The sequence below is a fragment of the Canis lupus genome, chromosome 6, assembly GCF_048164855.1.
Source record: "Canis lupus baileyi chromosome 6, mCanLup2.hap1, whole genome shotgun sequence".
NCBI lineage: Eukaryota > Metazoa > Chordata > Mammalia > Carnivora > Canidae > Canis > Canis lupus.
Genome location: NC_132843.1, coordinates 44070430 through 44091670, shown reverse-complemented (window position 1 = coordinate 44091670; position 21241 = coordinate 44070430). Strand labels below are relative to the sequence as shown.

The following is a 21241-nucleotide window of genomic DNA, read 5'->3' as shown; positions in this document are numbered from 1 at the left end:
CACACACAGAGAGAGAGAGAGAGAGAGAGAGGCAGAGACACAGGCAGAGGGAGAAGCAGGCCCCATGTAGGGAACCTGATGCGGGACTCGATCCTGGGACTCCAGGATCACGCCCTGGGCCGAAGACAGACACTAAACTGCTAAGCCACCGAGGGATCCCCGCGTTTGAACTTTTACAGGAAAAATATGTTCACTTATTACTGGAAAATCTTCCAAATAAAGTCCATTTTGTTTATATTACATTTTGTAAAATGTGGGGATTTTAACATAAAAGTAATAAATGCTAATCATGGAAAACTCATGGAGTAATGCGGCACCTGGGTGGTCCAGTCTGACTCTTGGTTTTGGCTCAGGTCATGATCTCGGAGTCACAGGGCCCAGCCCCATATCAGGCTCCATGCTCAGTGGGAAATCTGCTTGAAATTCTCTCTTTCCCTCTCTCTCTGCCCCTCTACCCCACCTTGGACATGTGTGCTCTTTTTCTTTGTCTTTTAAAAATAAATAAAATCTAAAAAATACCCCACAAACTCATGCAGTAATGAAGTAAAACAGTATCAAGTCTAACAACCTTCCCTTGAGGGTTTCCCCCAAGTACTAATTAAAGTTTCCCCCAAGTACTAATTGAAGTTACCATCTTTTCAAGACACATTGTGTGTATATGTGCGCACATGTGCATATACACACTGACACATATGGCTTTTGTTTTAATACAGATGGGTTCGTTATATATTGTTAGGTCACTTCTTTTTCATTTAACCATCAATCTTGGATATCTTCCTATAAGAGAATACGTTAAATTTTCTTCATTCTATTAAATAATTACATGTTATTTCATAACACGATTGTCCCACAATTATTTAACTGTTCCATTGTAACTGGAATAACTGAGTTATTCTTGACTTTTTGTTCTAACAAACTTTGCCACAGTGAACGTGCCCATAAATACACTAGTATGCATTGTGCAAATATATAGGCTGATTCCTGGGAGTGAATTTGTTGGACTAAGTGATAGGGTCCAGCTGCCCTGAGGTGGTCCTGGTTTACACCGGTCATCCCAGCTTTGTTCCCCATCTCTCTCGTTCTCAAACATGTCCTGGTCAGGAGGATAGATAAATTTAAAGTTTTAATAGATACTGCCAAATCACCTTCCAAGAAGGTTCTGGTACATTCTCATCATGCTGATCATAAAACTTTTTAGTCTTTTTCCAAATTTGAAATGTTTTTCTTAATTATGAATGATCATTGAGACTTTCCAACCAAAGAATAGCTATCTTCTATCTATCTACAGAGAGCTGATACATTTTTATTAAAAACAGACCTGCCTGTTATTAAGAAAAATCACTGAACTAGCGAAAACATTTCTGTTCCACTAAAGGATAAGAGTAAAATTGAGTAGGGGAGTAGGGACACCTCGGGGCTCAGTTGGGTAAGTGTCTGCCTTTGGCTCAGGTGATGATCTCAGGGTCCTGAGATGGAGTCGCCTGTGGCAACTACTAGGTGCCACTCATGCAGTCGTCAGGTACACTAGCTTTCCATCAGCAACCCCAGCCACTGGAGGACTCTGGTTAACTAGAAACATCTACTTCCTGTGGTCAGTGAGAAGACAGCAGATGCCAGGATTTCCATTTTTGCCTCAACTTAACCTTTCTCTGTTCTCATGTTTGCAGATGAAGTTGGAGGTGGTTCCTGTATTTTACTGGTCTTGCTGTGCATAGTGACGGTGTTCCTCAGTATTGGGGGAACTGCATTGTACTGCACTTTCGGTGACATGGAGTCCCCCATGTGTACAGACTTTGCAGACAACGTGGACTTCTATTACACCAAGTTACTGCAGGGAATGGCAGAACTGAAACACTGGATCTACCTCTCCTAGCAGCACGCAAGAGGCACAGACATGCTGGCAGTGAAAAAGAGTGAAACTTTCCAAACAGCTTTTATTTCAGGAGTTCTGTAACATGCGTCCCTCCCCCAGTGAGGAGCCCTGACCATCCAGAAATGGCAGCTTTAAATGGTAATCCTGAGGAGCTCTTAGAGTAATCCACATACTGAGGCAGATATCCGTTTGAGCATCGTGGATGGGAGGAATGGTCTTTGGAGGGCACGTCCCCTGCTCTGTGCTGCTTCCTAGTGTAGTGAGCTAAGCTGAGCAGAGTTCAAGGGCACTGTTGCAGCCGCATCATTTTTAGCTGCCTTGTCAAGCTAATAGTTAAAGGACACTTGGTTTACATTTGTTAGTCCAAAGACATTGCTTCCAGCCATCATGCAATAAGTTTGTGTATGATCAAAAGGAGTTACCTTACAGTTTCATTGTCTTTTTTTTCTTTTTTTTTTTTTTTTTTTAGTTAACCTTGGGAGCTATGTAATTTAGGCTTTTTTTGTGCATTATTTCCAGATTCCATTTTCCATTTGTGAAATGATTGTGTGTGTGCACACACATGAGCGTGTGTGCACACACACATGCATGCATGTCTGTTTCAAATGGTTATCATAAGCAGATACCCGACACAGAATAACAAAGATGATCTTTATTTGAACCTGACTGTAGATGTGCAGGCACAAATAGAAGGCTTAACTGTGGAACAGATGAATGGTAGAAATCTTGGCCCTGAAATCAGACAGTGTGATAGATATGTGACAATTAATTTGATTAACTTGACAGAAATTAATCACAGGCCTAGAAGTAAAGAGCTTCCTCTCAGTCTCAGCACGCCACTTCATTGTGGATACAGTGCTTCCTGGGGTATGATGAATGCTGGACTCACTTCTCAGGACATGAACACCTATTTATTATGCTTTGAAAATATAAGAACCAGAATACAAAGATAAGATGTTAGTTCCTGCTCTAAATGTTTTAATTCTGGTCTTATGTAAAATAAACTCCTACTTTCACAAATGCAATTAAATCACAATATATAATTCAGTATTAACAAATCACGTGTTCAGATGTTTGAATGTGCATTCATATCATGGGTTTGATTTAGACCTCTTATGGGGTCATGAAGCTAAAATTCAATCAATCATATCTTAAATAGATAAGTGTCAGATTTTTGTTTAAATGTGTCAGTTCAGTGGCATTTCCTTTTCTAAGGTACAGTCTAACATTTAGAAAGCCTTGCTTTGGCTTTTTATAGCATAGGCAGCATTTTAACAGAAACAGGACACATGAATTCTAGTTTTTTAGCAGATGATCATCGTTTTGTATTTTTTGTTTAGATCATTTGAAAGAAAGGGAGAAATTACTTTCTAGTTGTTACTGGCAGGTACAGTAGCTCCCTGTGTGTTTCTGCTTATTTATTTCGATCATGTGAATTTTAAAGGGCTTTTTATATAAGTTGGAAGTGTGTTGTTGAGCATGCATTCGGTTATCCCGATGCTACATATTTAATTGCTCTGTACTTAGTGTTTTGATTTTCTATAATTTCAGTTCGGTATATTTTTAGGCTTGTTAATTTTTGAATTGATGTTTTATTTTCACTTATAACACTGTTTGACTTATCTCTTTCATGTCACCATAAACTGTAATATTTTCAAGAATTATAGATCAAAGATATTTATTTAGAAGTGTACAAGATACTGAAATTTAGATTCCTTATACTTAAGGCTGATTTTATTAGAGGATTATTTTAATGTTCTATAATAAATTTTAAGAATTTGTATTCAGATTGTATGTAAAATATGTAAAAAGGTGATGGTACTATCTTATGTGGTTCTATAAAAGACATTCACAAAGTCTGCTGTGAGGGGTATCCCCATCATAGATGAACCTTTTCTGTTTAACCCTCGTGATTTCTAGTTACGGGAATTTGGTGGTGGTGATTTCTGCCAATTTTATGTCAAGATAAATCAGAATTTCCCTCCTGTTCACCTCCTTTAGGTCACTGTCAAAGTCCTAAATAATCTATAGTGTCATATTTGTCTAAAGGCTGCCAGGGCCACTGCCTCTGAAACCGAAGCTCTCACCCCAAGGCATAAGGACTGAGATCTCCTACCTGGTTCTCTGGGCCCAGCTGAGTATCAGAGAGGCCATGTGTGTACTCACCACTTTCCGGGGAGGGCAAGGTGAGCTCAGGAGCTAATTGATATCTTGACTTAAAATAAGCATGAAATGTCAACTAGAAAAATTAGGGCAACTTTAAAAAAATGTAATAGTCATTTATTGCATGAATTGGATTAATTCCATCTGGTGATAAAAAAGAAAATTGTTATCTCATGCATAAAAAATTCATTCCAGTTTTACTACGATGTAACCTTTTTCTGCCATTTGAAAGTACTGACAACTATTTGTAACTAATCTTCCTTAAAAACTGTATTTGAGGGTAACAGATCAAGCTTGTAATTTAAAATTACACCAACAAGTGTCTCGGAGAGTTTATTTGAACCCTGGGGTGCTGAGAAAAGCCTTAAAGGGACAGTAAAATGCTTTGAGAAGTTGGTCTGGCCCCACATGGGCATCTATTTTGGGAAGTCTAAGAGATCCCTACACAAAAGGTCTTCTGGTTCTAAAACATGTCCTTATCTGCCTGACCCAGTAACTGAAATTTACTCTAAAAACTCATTCCTTCTGATTTAAAAATGACAAGTGTGAATTGGGGCCTGCTGGGGTGGCAGGGTGCAGAAGGAGTAGGAATTGAGATATAAAAGCAGGAAGGTGGAAAAAGAACAAAGACAGCCTTTGGCCACTCACCTGCTTTGCTGAGGCTGGTTTTGTGGCATTTACCCTCAGTTTTTGCCTTCCCAGTAAAGGGATCTGTATAATTTCCTTTGATTTCCATGGGTTTAAATAATATTAATGCACCCTTGTACACTTCGTGTGCAGTGTATATAGTTTTCACATTTACTCATTTGATGCTTCCATTAGTAACCACACATCTCTAAGCACAGGTTTGTATCTCCCAAATCCAGCCTGCTTTCCATTGTCATGTTGCCTCCACCCCCAAAAAGAATGAAAGTGATCTAGGGTTGACGGCATAAATTCTAGTGCCATCTGCTGCTTTAATGACCTCAGAGATCAACATTTATTGAGCCTTATGTACTAGCCCTGTGAAAGATACAGGAAGCTAAAAATTTCCAAGGATTCGAGGACAATTTAAATCTTTCTGGGTTTAGGGTGCTGAAATAAAAGGTATTTCTTCTCCCTGGTTCAAACAAGAGCAACTCCTAAACTCAAATTTTTGCCTATTGCCCGGACATGAGTGCAGATCCATGAGCAGTGTCAATCACATCAATCACCAGTGTGGAAACTCGACAAATGTGTGTGTGCCTGTAGTGTGCCTAGAGCTGAGCTGGCTGCTGGAGCTCCAGAAACGAGAAATCCTATTAGCTTAAAATGAGTGTCTGATGAGGCACATGCATTTGTGAAGGAGGAATCAAAATGAGGAAATTGAGACTCATGCTCCCCATGGGAATAGAAACTTGAGTTCATTCTTTCCTACCAGGTGTCATGCACTATAAGGAATAAAATTCTAGGGGCGCCTGGGTGGCTCAGGTGGTTAAGTATCTGCCTTCAGCTCAGGTCATGATCCCAGGGTCCTGGGATCAAGCCCTGTGTCGGGCTCCCTGCTCAGTGGGGAGTCTGCTTCTCCGTCTCCCTTTGCCGCTTCCCCTGCTCATGCTCACATGTGCACAGACACACTCTCTCTCAAATAAATAAATAAAATTATTTTTTAAAAAAGTAAATCTAGGCTTCTTGCATAACAGCGTGATAGGAATGTTTTCTCATAACCTAAGTTGTACTTACTACTTTTCACTTCCATTTGTGGCATTAATAGCTGGTGGGCTTTCCAGCAGTGGAAAGCTTCAGTAAGAGCCTTCTTCAAAATTGAAAGCCTCAATAGCCCCAAATAGCACAAGTGAAAACCACAAAATTCCAGGTCCAGATGCTTCCTTAGTAAATTCTATCATTTAAGTGAGAAATCCTATCCATCCTACAAAATACCTCAAAAATGAGAGTGTACTTGCCAGTTTGTTTCAAGGGACCAGTATTAACTCTGAAACCAAAACCAAACAAGACAATAAGAAAAGATACCTAAAGACCAATATCACTCATGACTTAGCCTAACAAATATAGTAGATCCAATCTAACAATATACACACAAGGTAATACAGTATCATGACCAATTGAGATGAATCCCAGGAGTAAGTATAATATTTTCACATTCAAAAATCACTCAATATAATTCACCATTTTAATAAGAAAACCATATTACCATACCAATAAATGCATACAATTCATACACCATTCATGATAAAAACTCTGATCAAAGTAGGACTTCCTTAACTTGATCAAGGGCATTTCTGAAAAACTTGCAGCTAATATTAAATACCTAATTGAAAAAAAGACAAATGCTTCTCTTCCTCAGGTCAGCAACAAGGCAAGAATGTGCACTCTGACCACTTCTATTCAATGTTGTACCAGATGACCTATGACAAGGCAAGAAATAAAAGGCATACCAATTAGAAAGGACGAAATAAAATGTTTTGCCAATGACATGATTGTTTATCCAGAAAATCCTAAGGAATCTGTAAAATGCTATTAGAATAAGCAAAGTTAGGAAATTCACAAGATACAAGGTCAATATACAAAAAAATCAATAGTATTTCTGGGTATTAGCAATGAACCACTAGAACATGAAATTAAAAATTGTAAAAGAGTCACCAAAGACATGAAGGACTCAAATTTAACAAAATGTGTGCAAAACCTGTGCAATGGAAACTATAAGCCACTGCTGGAAGAAGGATCCCTAAATAAATGAGGAGACACCATCTGCTCGTGGAGTAGAAGACTTTGTGTTGTGAAGATGTCAGTTCCCTCCAGATCGATATGCAGACCTGACACCACCTCGAAGTCCCAGCAGTGTCTACAAATGGACAGGCCAATTTTAAAATTTGTGCAAGGATGCAGATGACTTCGAATATAAACTGTGAGGGGCACCTAGGTGGCACAGTCAGTTAGGCACCAGACTCAGGTCATGATCTCAGAGTCATGAGATCAAGCCCCACATCAGGCTCTGTACTCTGTGCTTACTACAGAGTCTACTTGAGATTCTCTTTACCTCTCCCTCTGCCCCATCCCTTGCATTATCTCACTCTATCTCTCTCAAACAAATAAATCTTAAAAAAGAAGAAGAAGAAGAAGAAGAAGAAGAAGAAGAAGAAGAAGAAGAAGAAGAAGAAGAAGAAGAAGAAAGAAGAAGAAAAGAAAAGGAGAAGGAGAAGAAGGAAGAAGAAGAAGAAGAAGAAGAAGAAGAAGAAGAAGAAGAAGAAGAAGAAGAAGAAGAAGAAGAAGAAGAAGAAGAAGAAGAAGAAGAAGAAGAAGAAGAAGAAGAAGAAGAAGAAGAAGAAGAAGAAGAAGAAGAAGAAGAAGAAGAAGAAGAAGAAGAAGAAGAAGAAGAAGAAGAAGAAGAAGAAGAAGAAGAAGGAAGAAGAAGAAGGAGGAGGAGGAAAGAAGAAAGCAGCCAATGAAACCATGAGAACAAAATAGCAGGACATCTGCATGGACACTAGTGATCCTCTACAAAGGCTCCAAGGTAATTCAGTGGGGCAAAGAGAAGTCTTCAGCAGGTAATGCTGAAACAACTGCATATCCCATTTGGAGTAAAATACACTTAGACCTTTACTTCACACATAAAAATTAACTAGAAATAAATGGATCCAAAGGCAAAGGATGAAACTTCAAAAAGAAAACAAAATCTCGGCATAAGGATAAACATATAGACAAAAGGAGTCAAATTGAGAGTTGGGAAGTAGACCCAAACATCTTTGGCCAATTGATTTTTTTCTTTTTTTCTTTTTTCTTTTTTTTTTTTTTTCCATGGCCAATTGATTTTTGATGTCAAGAATGTCAAGTTCATTCAAGGGTGAAAGAATACTCTCTTCAACTGATGGTTGTTCTGGGATCACTGGGTTTCCACTTGCAAGAGAAAGATTAGATCTCTGCTTCATACCGTATACAAAAATTAATGCAAAATAGATCAATGACCTATGTATGAGCTAAATCTGTAAAACTCTTAGAAGAAAACATAAAGGTTTTCATGACTATAGATTTGGGAATGGGTTCTTAGATATGAGACCAAAAGCATAAGCAACAGAATACAGGTAAGTTTGACTTCATAAAAACTTTAAAATTTTGTGCATCAAAGGAAATCATCAAGAAAATGAAAAGACATAGAATGAGTGAAAATACTTGCAGATCAAATATCTGCTAAGGTTTAATACCCAGAATCTATACAGACTTATACAATTCAACAAAAGCAATCCAATGAAAAATGTGCAAAGAACTTGAATCTATGTTTTTCTAAAGAAGATATACAAATAGGGCAGCCCAGGTGGCTCAGCAGTTTAGCGCCACCTTCAGCTCAGGGCCTGATCCTGGAGTCCTGGGATCGAGTCCCATGTCAGACTCCGTGCATGGAGCCTGCTTCTCTCTCTGCCTATGTCTCTGCCTCTCTCTGTGTCTCTCATGAATAAATAAAATCTTTAAAAAAAAGATATACAAATGGCTGATAAACATGTGAAAAGACACTCAATATCACTGATCATTGGGGAAACACAAATCAAAATCACAATAAGATCCATGAAATGACACATACTATAACATGGATGAACCTGGACAAACACTATGTTATGAGAAATAAGCCAGATGTGAGCAAATATTGTGTGATTCCATTTATATCAAGTGTGGATAGTAGGCAAGTTCAAAGAGACAGGAAGTAGAACGATGGTTACCAGGTGCTGAGGGAAGGGGAAATGGAGTTATTGCTTAATTGTTTGGGTTTCTGTTTGGGTGCTGAAAACGATTTTAAAGTAGATAGTAGCGGTGATGGTTGTACACAGTAATGCATTTAATGCCACTGAACTGTATGGCTAAAGATAGTTTAAAAAGCAAATTTTAAGTTACACAAAAAAGTGGGGCACATCATTGGCTCAGTATGTTAAGCATCTGACTCTTAGTTTTTTTTTTTTTAAGATTTATTTATTTATGATAGAGAGAGAGAGAGAACGGCAGAGACACAGGCAGAGGGAGAAGCAGGCTCCACGCTGGGAGCCCGACGCGGGACTTCATCCCGGGACTCCAGGACCGCGCCCTGGGCCAAAAGCAGGCGCTAAACCGCTGAGCCACCCCCCAGGGATCCCCTGACTCTTAGTTTCGGCTCAGATCTTGATCTCAGGGTCATGGTATCAAGCCCTGTGTCAGGCTCCTCAGTCAGCACAGAGTCTGCTTAAGTTTCTCTTTCCTCTCTCTGCCCCTCCCCCTGCACACTCTCTCAAATAGATAAATCTTTTTTAAAAATTTAACTTACCCAGAAGGACTGGCGCTGCAAAGCGTTGATAAGGAAGTGTAACAACCAAATTCTCACACACAGCTAGTGAGAATATGGCATCGGACAACCACTTTGGAAAACAGCCTGGCAGTTTCTTTATAAAGTTAAGAACACCTCTCCTGCATGACCCAGCAATTCCCCACCTAGATTCCTGCTTAAGAGAGATGAAACGGTGTCCATACAAAAACTTTTACATATATGTTCATGGCAGCTTTATCTATAATAGCCAGTAAGTGAAAACACCCTAGTGCCCATCACTAATAGAATACTATTTAACAATAAAAAGCACAAACTTGGGCAGCCCGGGTGGTTCAGTGGTTTAGTGCCACCTTTGGTCCAGGGCGTGATCCTGGAGACCCGGGATTGAGTCCCAGGTCGGGCTCCCTGTGTGGAGCCTACTTCTCCCTCTGCCTGTGTCTCTGCCTCTCTCTCTCTCACTCTCTCTCTGTGTCTCTCATTAATAAATAAATAAAATATTTAAAAAATAAAATAAAAAGCACAAACTTGTGAATATACAAGTCATATGAATTAATCTCAAAATAATTATTCTGAGTGAAAGAAGCCAGTGACAAGAGAGTACATATCACATGTTTCCATTCATATAAAATTTTAGAAAATGCAAATTAATCCAATGTGACAAACAGATCAGTGGTTCCTTAAGGGGCAAAAGATAGCAGAAAGATGGGCTGCAGAGGTCATAGGGCAACTTTTGGAATTGATGGAAATGTTATGTATCTTGATTGTGGTCATAATATCATGGGTATATACATCTTTCAAAATGAATTGAGTTATACAATTTACATAGATACAGCTATGTATGTAAGTTATACCTCAATAAAGTTGTTATTTTTTTTAAGTTTCAGTCTGTATCTTCATGGCACCTTGAGGTGTTACGAGGGGCAAGGGAATCTGTATCATCTATCTGAATAGATACTGCTTTAGGCTGCAGAAAAATTATGACCTCCAAGTACCACCCCTCATTTGTACAAGACCCAGCTACTCACGTGCCTATTTATAAAGTGTTGCAATAAGGTCACTAGTTCAAAATGCCTTGATTTCACTCCTCATTCTGTTCAGAGCTTTTAGATACCTCTAGCTCCTTCTGAAATATTGAGATGGTGATTTAAAACTATGCTTTTTCTCTACTCAATGCAGCAGTCCAATTCCAAACCCAATCTAATTATAGATATCCTGTAAGGACAACCTGTTCTCCCTCCCTCTGGCCAGAATGCATTGATCAAAAGTGATTTTATTGCTTTCTTAATTGCCTTAAATCAAGGGTCAGGAAGGAGATATGCACTCAGGGAGCAGAGAAGGTTCCCATGATTCATTAAAGTGACGACAGACCCTTTCCATGTACAAAATTGGGAGGTTTACAAGATCCATGAAAACTAAACAAAGAAGAAAAATATCCTTGCCTACATTTCTGGTGTGGATAGGAACTTGTCCAAAAGTGACTGTAAATAGAAGCCATCTGCTTTTTTTTTCCATTTCATTTTTTCTCCATTGGAAAAACTAAATTTTGGGGATAGGAATAGTAATTTGGTCAACCTTGCAGAAGAGACTGGGAATACAGGATAGTTTGGTGGGACAGAAGAGCCAAAGAAGGGAAGTGATCCCTAGAGTTGGAATCTCAGTGATGAATGAGATCACATTAACTAGATGTTCAGCCTGCTGTCTGGACTTGTTTCCTTATCCATGTAATTTCTAAAATAACATCAAACTTCAAAAATTCCAAAGCATCCTGTTTTCCATCACAGAAAAGACAACGTGGATGTCTACACTTGCTGGGTTACAATAGTTGGATGAAATTGGATGGGGGGGTCCTTTGAAGCTGTTCATGGAAGAAAGAGGTGGAATATATTAACTGATCCATAGACTCTGAAGTCCCCACTGTGCCCAAAGCCCTTTCTGAGGAAGAGACTGCCACAGGTGGTTCCTTCTTGATAAGTTGCTATGCTTTTTGTTTTGTCATCCTGCAACTCTGGCCCTCATTTGATTGGATTAGGGGAATGGTGCCCTACCCTGATGCTTTTCTGGGAACCTAAATATAAAGGAGAATAGTGGACTGGACAGGAATGGGTTCTTTGGAGAGTTTTTAGTCTCCAAAACAGCATAGAATCAGGAGTTTTAGTAAACTGTATCTGCCTAAAACAGAATCATTTGAATTTTGGGTACAGAGTCTACATCCAGTCCTGGCAATGGGAAGGAGCAGAAGCCCACCAGGCATCAGGGAGACCACTAAGGCTGGAGTCCCATAAACAGCACAGCCCCTACAGCAGAGAGGCAGAAATTCTGGCTCTGGAGAGTCTCCAGGACCTACACTACACTTACAGGTCCAGAAGGTCTGGCTCTCGGGGAGTATTCTTTATTACAATCTGGGGAGACCAGCTGCACAACAGATCTTGTGCATGAGCATTTACCTGCATGAGTAAAACCATAGTGTAAACACTGATTTGCTCTGTGGTGTCAGAAATGAAGCTTCAGGGACTTCCTTATGGTCAAGATCAGCAGAGCCAATGAAAGATTTTCTACGTCTAGCGGCACCTGGGTGGCTCAGTCAATTAAGCATCTGCCTTTGGCTCAGGTCATGATCTCAGGGTCCTGGGATTGAGTCCCTCGGGGGGCTTTCTGCTTCTCCCTCTCCCCCCTGCTCATGCTCTCTCTCTTGTTCTCTATCTCAAATAAATAAATGAAATACAAAAAAAAAAGATTTTCTACTTCTAAACAAGAAACTGGAAATCTACAGGGTGTTTTTCTTAGGACTCCTACAGCATCCTCCTTTTGTGATTTTGTTACTGACCACTTTATACCCTGGATCACTGTGACCCTGCGTCTTATGTATGGAAAAGGCAGCAATCACTCCATTTCCGCAAGGCCTAGGCACTGGGACAGCTGGTGTGTAGTCGTCCTGTGGTTGCATGAGGGACTCTGGGGCAGCCCAATAGGAAGGCAGAGCGCTTCCCTGGCAGACCCAACATGCACCCTTGTTTCTTGCTAAAACTGGCAATCCTATCAGCACCACAGTGTGATACCAACGCTGAAGACCAGAGGGAGAGGCTCATCCGGGCAAGAGCAGCAGAGGGGAGGAGATTAGACCTGAGGAGCTCTGGGGAGTAGCTCTTAGCTGCCCCGTCTGGATTCCCTAAAGATCTGCAATGTCTTGGGTCTGCAGACAGAAAACATGGCATCAGCACGGCTGTGAGACCAATGTGTCTGCAAAGGGGCAGCAACTGGCCAGAACTTGTTGGCATTTGTGGTTCTCAAAACCCTGTATCTGTAGAATTTTAACTGTTTTTAATCTTTCACAAAAGTGAGAATTGGAGCAGAGCTTAGAATATAATGCAAAAAATTAATTTAGCATCTTGCCTCTGAAGTGACAAATCCTCCAAGTGTGGTTTTGTGTGCTTCTTGTCCTTAAGTACCCAGCACACTCAATGACCCAAACTTACAGAGTTGTTTTACTCATGCTTTTCAGTTAGCACCAGCTAATAACACAAATATGAGATGTGGCCGATGAGTAGCTCTTAGGCCATCCTGATCTTGTGCAGCGTTGTTTCAGATATAAGATTGCTGACTGTACCTAGCAGAAACTAAATTATTCATTTCTTCCTCTCAAGAAAAAAGATGGTTTTTTACTTTGGTATATTCCTAGGCTTAGCTTTCCATTCCTGTGCTTAGTGCCAATGACTGTTTGCCCCTTTGCCTTTTTGTTTTCCCTCGGTGAGCCCAGCTTCTCCATGATAAGGGGTTTAGCTTTCTCTGTCTGACCTTCTCTTCAGGACAACAAACCCCATTTTCTGTTTAAATGATTACTCATAAATAGAAGTGCATTAGTGCTAGCTCTGGCCAAAATCCATCTGGTCTCTTCCCTTCTGTGCAGAATGACAAATTGGCAAAAGGGCAGGAAGAGAAGGGTCAGGGAGCAGGCTAGGCCAGTCCCTGCAGAGACACAGCCTGTGTGCACAGATGCCAGGCTACAGCCTGTGTGCACAGATGCCAGGCTCCTCATGCAGAGAGAGCCTCTATGTGTCCTGGGAAGTACCCTCCCTAGCTCCATGGCTACTGAAGATTTTAATATAGAATGCAGGAAATGCCATGTTTGCCTACATGTCTGCAAAGCATCCTGGATTTGGCAGAGGAAAAAGCAAGCAAGAAGACAGGGAAAAGCAATAAAGGATACAGAATTTTAGAAATCATGCCTATTGATGAGTGTCTCTGTGTGTGTAAATTCCTCCCCACCCCCCACAACCATTTAGCCACTTACTACTCAGTCTAGCAAGGTACAAACACTTAAAGGATCAATAATTTAAATAACAGTGAATGCTAATGGAAAACACTGAAATGGTAGAAGTACAAATGTCATAAAAGACAGGTCTGAGAGAGGGCAGGGTTGGGGAGATGGGAGATACCTGTCTGCAAGCCTTCCTAGGGGCAGTGCTCGCATGGCCAAGAGCCCTTGGCCCAGCACCTACAATTCCCTTCTCTGGAGGCTCAGAGACAATTCTCCTGCAGAACTTTCCAAGCAACCTTTCTGTGACCTCATGTGCTTGCTCAGTGGTGTCTTAGTTACAAGAGTGGAATGCAGTCAGCAACCCCCTTGTCCTAGAATGGCTTATCTTATGGGACAGGAACACTTCCTTGTCCTCCTCTCCTGCACTATTCCAGGTCTCATTGGTAATGGAACTGCTTTTTCCCTACATTACTCTCAGAGGCAGGATTTTTTTTTAGTTCTTCTGTGGGACAGAATGGTAAAAATGAAAAGAAAAAATTTTCTTATTCCAAAACGGACAAACTGGGACGAGTCAGACGCCTTCTAGGATCTTCACAAGAGAGAAAACCCAGTTTTCAATTTCTGGATGGCTTTCTGATCCTTGAGCTCTTGCCTCACACAACTACAGGAAGGAATGTGTGGTGGGTGCTCTGGGATGAGCCGAGGACCCCTGGAAAGCACACGGCTGGCTAGAGGAATACTGGGAGCTGGGGCTGGAAGGGCCACCACAAAGCCTGCCTTCCTCCACTCCAGCTGCATTTCCCAAAACTCAGTTAAGCCAATGGGAACCCAGGCACTGGAGGGTGGGTTTTTTGCCTTCCTGGGCAACGTTTCCAAAATCTGGAGACGGTGATGAGGAGTGAGGTACATCATTTCTCATATGTTCTAATGCGTTGTCAACAGAACTACTGATGTGCCATTTTAATGCTTGCCGTCTTTCCTGGGGTCACTGAGCCATCTTGGGGGACTGAGGCCAATCCCTGGGGGCGAGCCCTGCCCGAGTCGTTGAACTGCTGCAGGTGTCTTAGAGCCAGCCTTCCTTACACTAGGGAGCCCTGGGCCGGCTGACACCGAGGCAGGTGCCCTCTGGGGTAGGGAGGGCCTGGCACTCACGCAACCTCCAAGGAGACCCCATGCTGGAGGGATGGGGAGCCGGGGAGAGGCTTGGGACACACTGAGAACAGGCAGTGAGGACTCTCACCCAGAGGCGCAGAAGAGCCAGGGTGCCGGGGAGGGGTCCCTGCCAATCAGAGCCAGGCTCCCATCTCCACCAATCAGGCCAGGTGCTCCCATCTCCATCAATAAGGGCCAGTCCCATCTCCACCAATCAAGACCAGGAGCTCCCATGTCCACCAATCAGAGCTTGCACCACCACACCCTCTCACCAATCAGAACCAAGCACGGCTTGGTTTAGGGTTTAAATTCAGAGAGTTTCGTATTTCAAGATCCCTCGGTGCCTGTGGGAAACAAGGGCCAAGCGGGAGAGAGAGGCAGGTAGACCCCCCACCCCCACCCCCTACCCCGCTCCTGCAGGGGTGCTTCGGAGAGCCAGGGCGCTGTGACAACACGTTTGGCTGTCATGGTCCCCTGCTCCCTCCTCCCAGCCCTTGTTTGGGGGGTAGTTTGCAGTCCTACCCCTGCAGGGACGCTGCCCTCAGGGCCCCGCGGCTCCCTGGTTGACCCGCGGTCCTCCCGCCGCTGACCCCTTCGTTGGCCAGCAAAGGTCTAAAAGATCAGGAGAATACACGGGAAGCCTGCCGCGTTAGTGACGTGGCCCCGGGCCTCCTGACACTGCAGGTGAGGAAAGCTGTTTCTGATCCCGTTCAGTGACTGCAGTTTATTTCCTTCCCCTTGGAATAAAAATATCTAATGAAAAAAATCCGTTTTGTGCCAGCCCCCATTCAAAGGCCCCAAGTCATTGCCAATTAATGTTTTGGTGCAAATGAAACTTAATTTTGAGGGAGCTTGATGAGGACAAGGAGAGAATCACATACAGGTCATAAACATACAGGAAAAAAAATTAATGTTTATTCTAAGAAAATAAGTCATACAGCTGCTTTGGCTTCCAGGACTTCTGTGCAGGAAGAGGTTTGCTCATGTGAAAAAGAATTAGTGGTCTAATGGACCAGCACCCAAGCCAATAGTGATAATGTGACTCTAAATGCTAATGACATGATTCAGGCTGCATTAATAAACACTTACTGTATAAAACCAGGATTGTATGCTGAACACAGTGATGTCCTCCTGGGGTCCCCTTTAAGGACAGACCTGGTTTGCCTCTACTGCTAGAGTGCTAAAGAGACATGACTCCGGGGCAGCTCCAGCTCTATCTAGTTGGGCTGTGATGACTCTTACTTATTTATTTTTTTATTTTTTGGCTGTAATTACTCTTAAGGATGATCACTCAAGATAGCTCTATGAGTCTGTTTCATAAATAGGTTCTGCGGCAAGCTCACAAAATAGATTTTTTAAAAGATTTTATTTATTTATTCATGAGAGACACACAGAGAGGCAGAGACATAGGCAGAGGGAGAAGCAGGCTCCCTGTGGGGAGCGGGATGTGGACTTGATCCCAGGACCCCAGGATCATGACCTGAGCTGAACGCAGACCCTCAAACACTAAGCCACCCAGGTGCCCCCTCAATAAAAGTTTCCAAAGAGGAGATGAGCCTTGACTGAGCACTTGGTCTGCCCATATTCAGTGGTGGATCAAATCCATCTCAGCCCAGAGCAGGATAGCTTAGGAAAGTACCTAGCTCCAGAGAGCCCTGTAGGTTGGCCAGGGCCATCCTTGAGTCTGTCCTAGAGCTCCATTTCTCCTGCCCACTCCTACTTTGATGCCCTCTCTCCCACAGCTGTTGATCTTAAGTTCACTCCTTTCTAAACGTCCTGCCAGCTAGCCAGCACTTCCTGGGGAACCCAGCCTGCAAAGACATCACGCCAGTTCTCTGCTCCATGCTAGTTCAATTTACATTTACAGAGTTGCCTTCAGAATTTGGGCAAAGATTTGGTACAATCTACAAAGCTTTCTACCAGTAAAAGCTGCCTGAAATGAAAGAGACATCCCACATAGATGAGGAGATCTTCAGAGAGGAGATAGATGCTCAGAGAAAAATGCTATTGGAAAGACGATGACTAGGTGAAGGACTGGAAATAAAAAATACTCTGGTTGGATGGGGCACCTGGATGCTGCAGTTGGTTAAGCATCCGACTCTTGGTTTTGGCTCAGGTCATGCTCTCAGAATCCTGGGATTGAGCCTTGTACTGGCTCCATGACCAGCATGGAGTCTGCTTCTCCCTCTCCTTTCCCCTCTGCTCCTCCCCCTCCTTGTGTGCATGTGTGCACATACATGCACATTCTCTCTAAAATAAATCTTAAAAAAAAAGGAATAGGGTGGATAGACTGGATGTCTTCCAGAGTCCCTTCTTACATTAAGACCTTAATATCTATAATAGGTCGCTAAAGCTGCCATCACAAAATACAGCAGATAGGGTAGAAAATACAACAGAAATTCATTTCTCTGGAAGCTAGAAGTTCATGATCAAAGTGTCATCAGGTTTGGTTTCTTTTGAGGTCTCTTTCCTTGGCTGTGCTCTCCCTGTCTTCAGATCATCCTCCTCCTGTATCTCTGTATTAATCTCTTCTTCTGAGGACACCAATCATAATAGGTTAGGGCCCAGCCACATGAACTCCCTTTTCCTTAATTACTAAAGGCCCTATTTCCAAATACAGTCATATTCTGAGGTACTAGAGGCTTCAACATATGACTTTGGAGGGGACACAGTGCAGCCATAACAATATTCCAAGGTCTTATTGTATCCCAGATATTTAATACCTGTTAGCACACATTCAGCCCTATCTTATTATAAAAGACCAAAGTCAGTATTTAACTACATAAGACAGGGTTGGCCAAAGTCATGTTTGAAGGAGTAATCCATACTGTAACAGAATTTGAACTGCTAAATGAGTAGTTGGTAGCCTTTTAAAAACAGTGCTGAAAAAAATAAAAATAAAAACAAATAAAAACAGTGCTGCTTTCCTAAATCTAGTTGCTATGAATATCATTATATCCACCCTACTTAATCCAGATAATATGAATATTGGCCAGAGAAGCCAGAGCACACACACATTTATACCAATGTAGGTTCACACACAAACATGGACTCCATACCTAAGGAACAAGGGGACTTTCTACAGATAATAGGATAACTGAATTTTTCTGGGGATAGTACTGAGTATAGAAGGAGAAAAAGTGGGGCAGCCCAGGTGGCTCAGTGGTTTAGCAGCGTCTTCGGCCCAGAGCATGATCCTGGAGACCCCGGATTGAGTCCCACATTGGGCTCTCTGCATGGAGCCTGCTTCTCCCTCTGCCTGTGTCTTTGCTCCTCTCTCTCTCTCTCTCTCTCTGTGTGTGTGTCTCTCATGAATAAATAAATAAAATCTTTTTTTAAAAAAAGAAAGAGAAAATGTACTATGATGGCTTTATCTCTATTTTTTTTAGAGAGAGCAAGTAAGGGATTTTGAGGGGGAAGAGAAAGCATTTTAAGCAGATTCCATGCCTAGCGTGGAGCCCAACTTTGGGCTTGGGGCTCAATCTCAAGACCCTGAGATCATGATCCGAGCTGAAATCAAGAGTTGGACACTTAACCAATTCTGCCACCCAGACATCCCAATGGCTTTATCTCTTGTATTCACTCGATAGTCATTTATTCATCCATTCAAGCAATATGAATAAGGTTCCAATTACATGAAAGCATGTGCTAAAGGATTTGGGAAGAACAACTTTGTAAAAAACCAAATCCCATAAGCTGTGCTGCAGTAATGATGATGCCATAAAGCATGGGCTTTGTCAACACAAGGATTGGGCTCAAAACCAAGCTCTATCCAGTGCCAGCTATGTGACCTTGGGCAAGTCACTCACCCTTTCTAGGCCTCAGTCTCCTCATTGGTACAATACAGACAATAGTAACACCTTATCTATTGGTGTCCCTAGTGGTGGCTCGGGGAAGCCTTTGTCCATCTTCCATAACTGTCATCAGCGTCCTCCAAAGCCACCTTGAATAAGTGTGAAATCTAATTAAAACTAGTACCTTTATTTGACACTTGCATCTCCCTCTTGAATAAGATGGCAGCCATGGGGTTGGGTGGCTCAGTTAGTTGGGGACTGACTCTTGATTTCAGCTCAGGTCATGATCTCAGGATCCTGGGATGGAGTCCCGAGTTGGGTTCCACACTCAGTGGGGAATCTGCTGGAGATCCTCTCTCTTTCTCTTCTCTCCCTCTGCCCCTTCCCTTGCTCTCTCTCTCTCTCTGGAATAAATAAATAAATCTTTTAAAAAAAGGTGGCAGCCCTGAAGGCTCTCCTATATTGAAATCTTTGAGCTACCATTTGCTTATGCACTGTGAAAATTAAGTGAGGTAATGCACACAACATGCTTTCTCATGTAATTGGGTGATAAATGTTAGCCATCATTAAGGCATTATGTGGTAAGTACCGTAAGGATGTGGTGACTGAGTCATCTTGATTTCCCCTCATCCATCTCAGGACACCCACCCACCACAACCCCAGGGCCAGACAGACCTCCATAAGGATGTTAAAGGATGTTACATGGAAGTGACATAAGATTCAGAAGGAGAAAGGATCACTTCCAATTTTTGTTTTTAAAGAATGACAAATACTTTTGTGGAGGATATAGGATTTGATGTGGTCCCTGAAGGATAGCAAATCCAAATGAAAAGAATGGCATAAATGAAGATATGTAGATGAGGAAAAGGAAGGCATGTTCATGTAATAGGCAGTGCAGTGAGCGTTAAGGCTAGGAGGGAACATTGGTGCTGAAAATCCAACGAATCCTTCTAAGCCTGGAGAGGTTGAGGTTGGGATCAGTAGTCAGTGAGGAACTGTTGAGAAGTCTAAGTGGATATGTGAGATGATCAGAAGTGCTTCAAGGAGGGGCACCTGGGTGGCTCAGTTGGTTAGGCATCTGCCTTTGGCTTGGGTCATGATCTTGGAGCCCTGGGATCGAGTCCCACATTGGGCTCCCTGCTCAGTGAGGAACCTGGTTCTCCCTCTCTCTGCCGCTCCCCCTGCTTGTGAGCTCTCTCTGTGTGTCAAATAAATTCTTAAAAAAAAAAAAAAAAAAAAAGATTTTCTCTCTCCCCTTCTGCCCCTTTACCTCCTCTTTAAAAATAAATAAAGGAGGGGGATCCCTGGGTGGCGCAGCGGTTTAGCCCCTGCCTTTGGCCCAGGGCGCGATCCTGGAGACCCGGGATCAAATCCCACATCGGGCTCCCGGTGCGTGGAGCCTGCTTCTCCCTCTGCCTGTGTCTCTGCCTCTCTCTCTCTCTCTCTCTCTGTGTGTGTGACTATCATAAATAAATAAAAATTTAAAAAATAAATAAATAAATAAATAAATAAAGGATACAATTCAGTTATTTTTTATTATATTCATCTAGTCTTAGGTATAAAGTTTCCCCCATAGTTATAATTGCAATATGTAAACATCATCCTGCTCTATCTTCCTAATTTTGCCTAATTTTATCCTCATGTTTCTGTGTTTCCATATAGTTGTCACATTTATTTTGAGTTGGAGAGAGTCCATACACCTTCACTTACTGGACCATTTTCTATTCACTGGACACTTGGCCTTTTTACTTCTTAAAGTATTATGATTGTTAAGCATAGTAATTTATTATATATAATATTATTATAGCAATTATTATAACTGGAATAATTTAAATATATAGTATATTATATACTTATTAATTATAATAATTGATACCACCATAAACATTATTGTACAGACAAATCTTTGTTTTGAATCATCTCCTTAGGAATATTTTTATATCCAGAGGTGTTGGATTATTGAATAAAGGGATGGGATTTTAAGGCTCTTTAATATATTCCTCCAGAAATCAGAAACTCCTCAGTAAACTGAAGGGGACCAGCAATGTTTGCGTGTGTCTGTATCAACACCTGGCCAGCACCAGATCACACTTTCTTATTTATTTTTTGCCAGTATATGTAAAATGGTGCAATGAAATAATTTTAAATTTCATTTAAAAAAATTAATTACTGGGGAAGAAGCATACTTTCCTACAGAGTGAACAGAAGTATCAAAAATGCTCTTCATGTTGCAGAACTACACTCATCATATCACACCACTGCTCAGAACTCACCTTAGCACCTTATTCCCATTTGTTTCTAATCTAAACATAGCACATAAAGGGAGCTAAATACCTTCTGATTGCTTTATGGCTTCTAAATCGAAACTGAAATCAAAATAAATCAAAATAAGCATTTCCGCAATGGAGCATCATTATCGTGGGTATTGCATGGTTTACTGATTTAGTGATTCAGCTCCGAATCATTCACCCTTTTGGATTACAGTGTGAAAATGGATCTGGGCCTTTAAATATTTTTTCAGTGGAGCTGGCACTGAACTTTGTCAACAGAGGGTGCCAGAGCTACACTGCAGGAGGAAAAGCGGTTTATTTGCCTCCTAGTTCCTGGGTGCACACTCTGCAGGTTCCTGAGCGTGTGGGGGTCCTCTAGTGCCAGGCTCCTAGGATACTCAGAGCACCTCCAGCACCCAGCTTCTGCCGTGGACTACACCCCGCAGCAGGCAGCAGGCAGCATCTGCCCTG

At 41.9% G+C, this 21241-nt stretch overlaps 1 protein-coding gene and 1 long non-coding RNA gene across 5 annotated transcripts in view; one reads left to right on the top strand and one right to left on the bottom strand.

Moving 5' to 3' along the window:
- Nucleotides 1–4346, top strand: part of CNST (consortin, connexin sorting protein) — a 122335-nt gene extending 117989 nt beyond the window's left edge. For all 3 annotated transcript variants that reach the window (XM_072830256.1, XM_072830257.1, XM_072830258.1), the window contains one exon: nucleotides 1668–4346. In XM_072830256.1, coding sequence (XP_072686357.1) covers nucleotides 1668–1873 — 206 coding nt within the window. In that variant the 3' untranslated portion in view covers nucleotides 1874–4346. The remainder of the gene's footprint in view (nucleotides 1–1667) is intronic.
- Nucleotides 1–13948, bottom strand: part of LOC140635513 (uncharacterized) — a 33193-nt gene extending 19245 nt beyond the window's left edge. The window contains exons 1-2 of one of the 2 annotated variants that reach the window (XR_012032829.1): nucleotides 13733–13948; nucleotides 6324–6420 (exon numbers count right to left, since the gene is read on the bottom strand). This is a non-coding gene — a long non-coding RNA (uncharacterized lncRNA). The remainder of the gene's footprint in view (nucleotides 1–6323; nucleotides 6421–13732) is intronic. The other variant, XR_012032828.1, reaches the window with a different exon arrangement.
- Between the last annotated feature and the right edge of the window lie 7293 nt (nucleotides 13949–21241).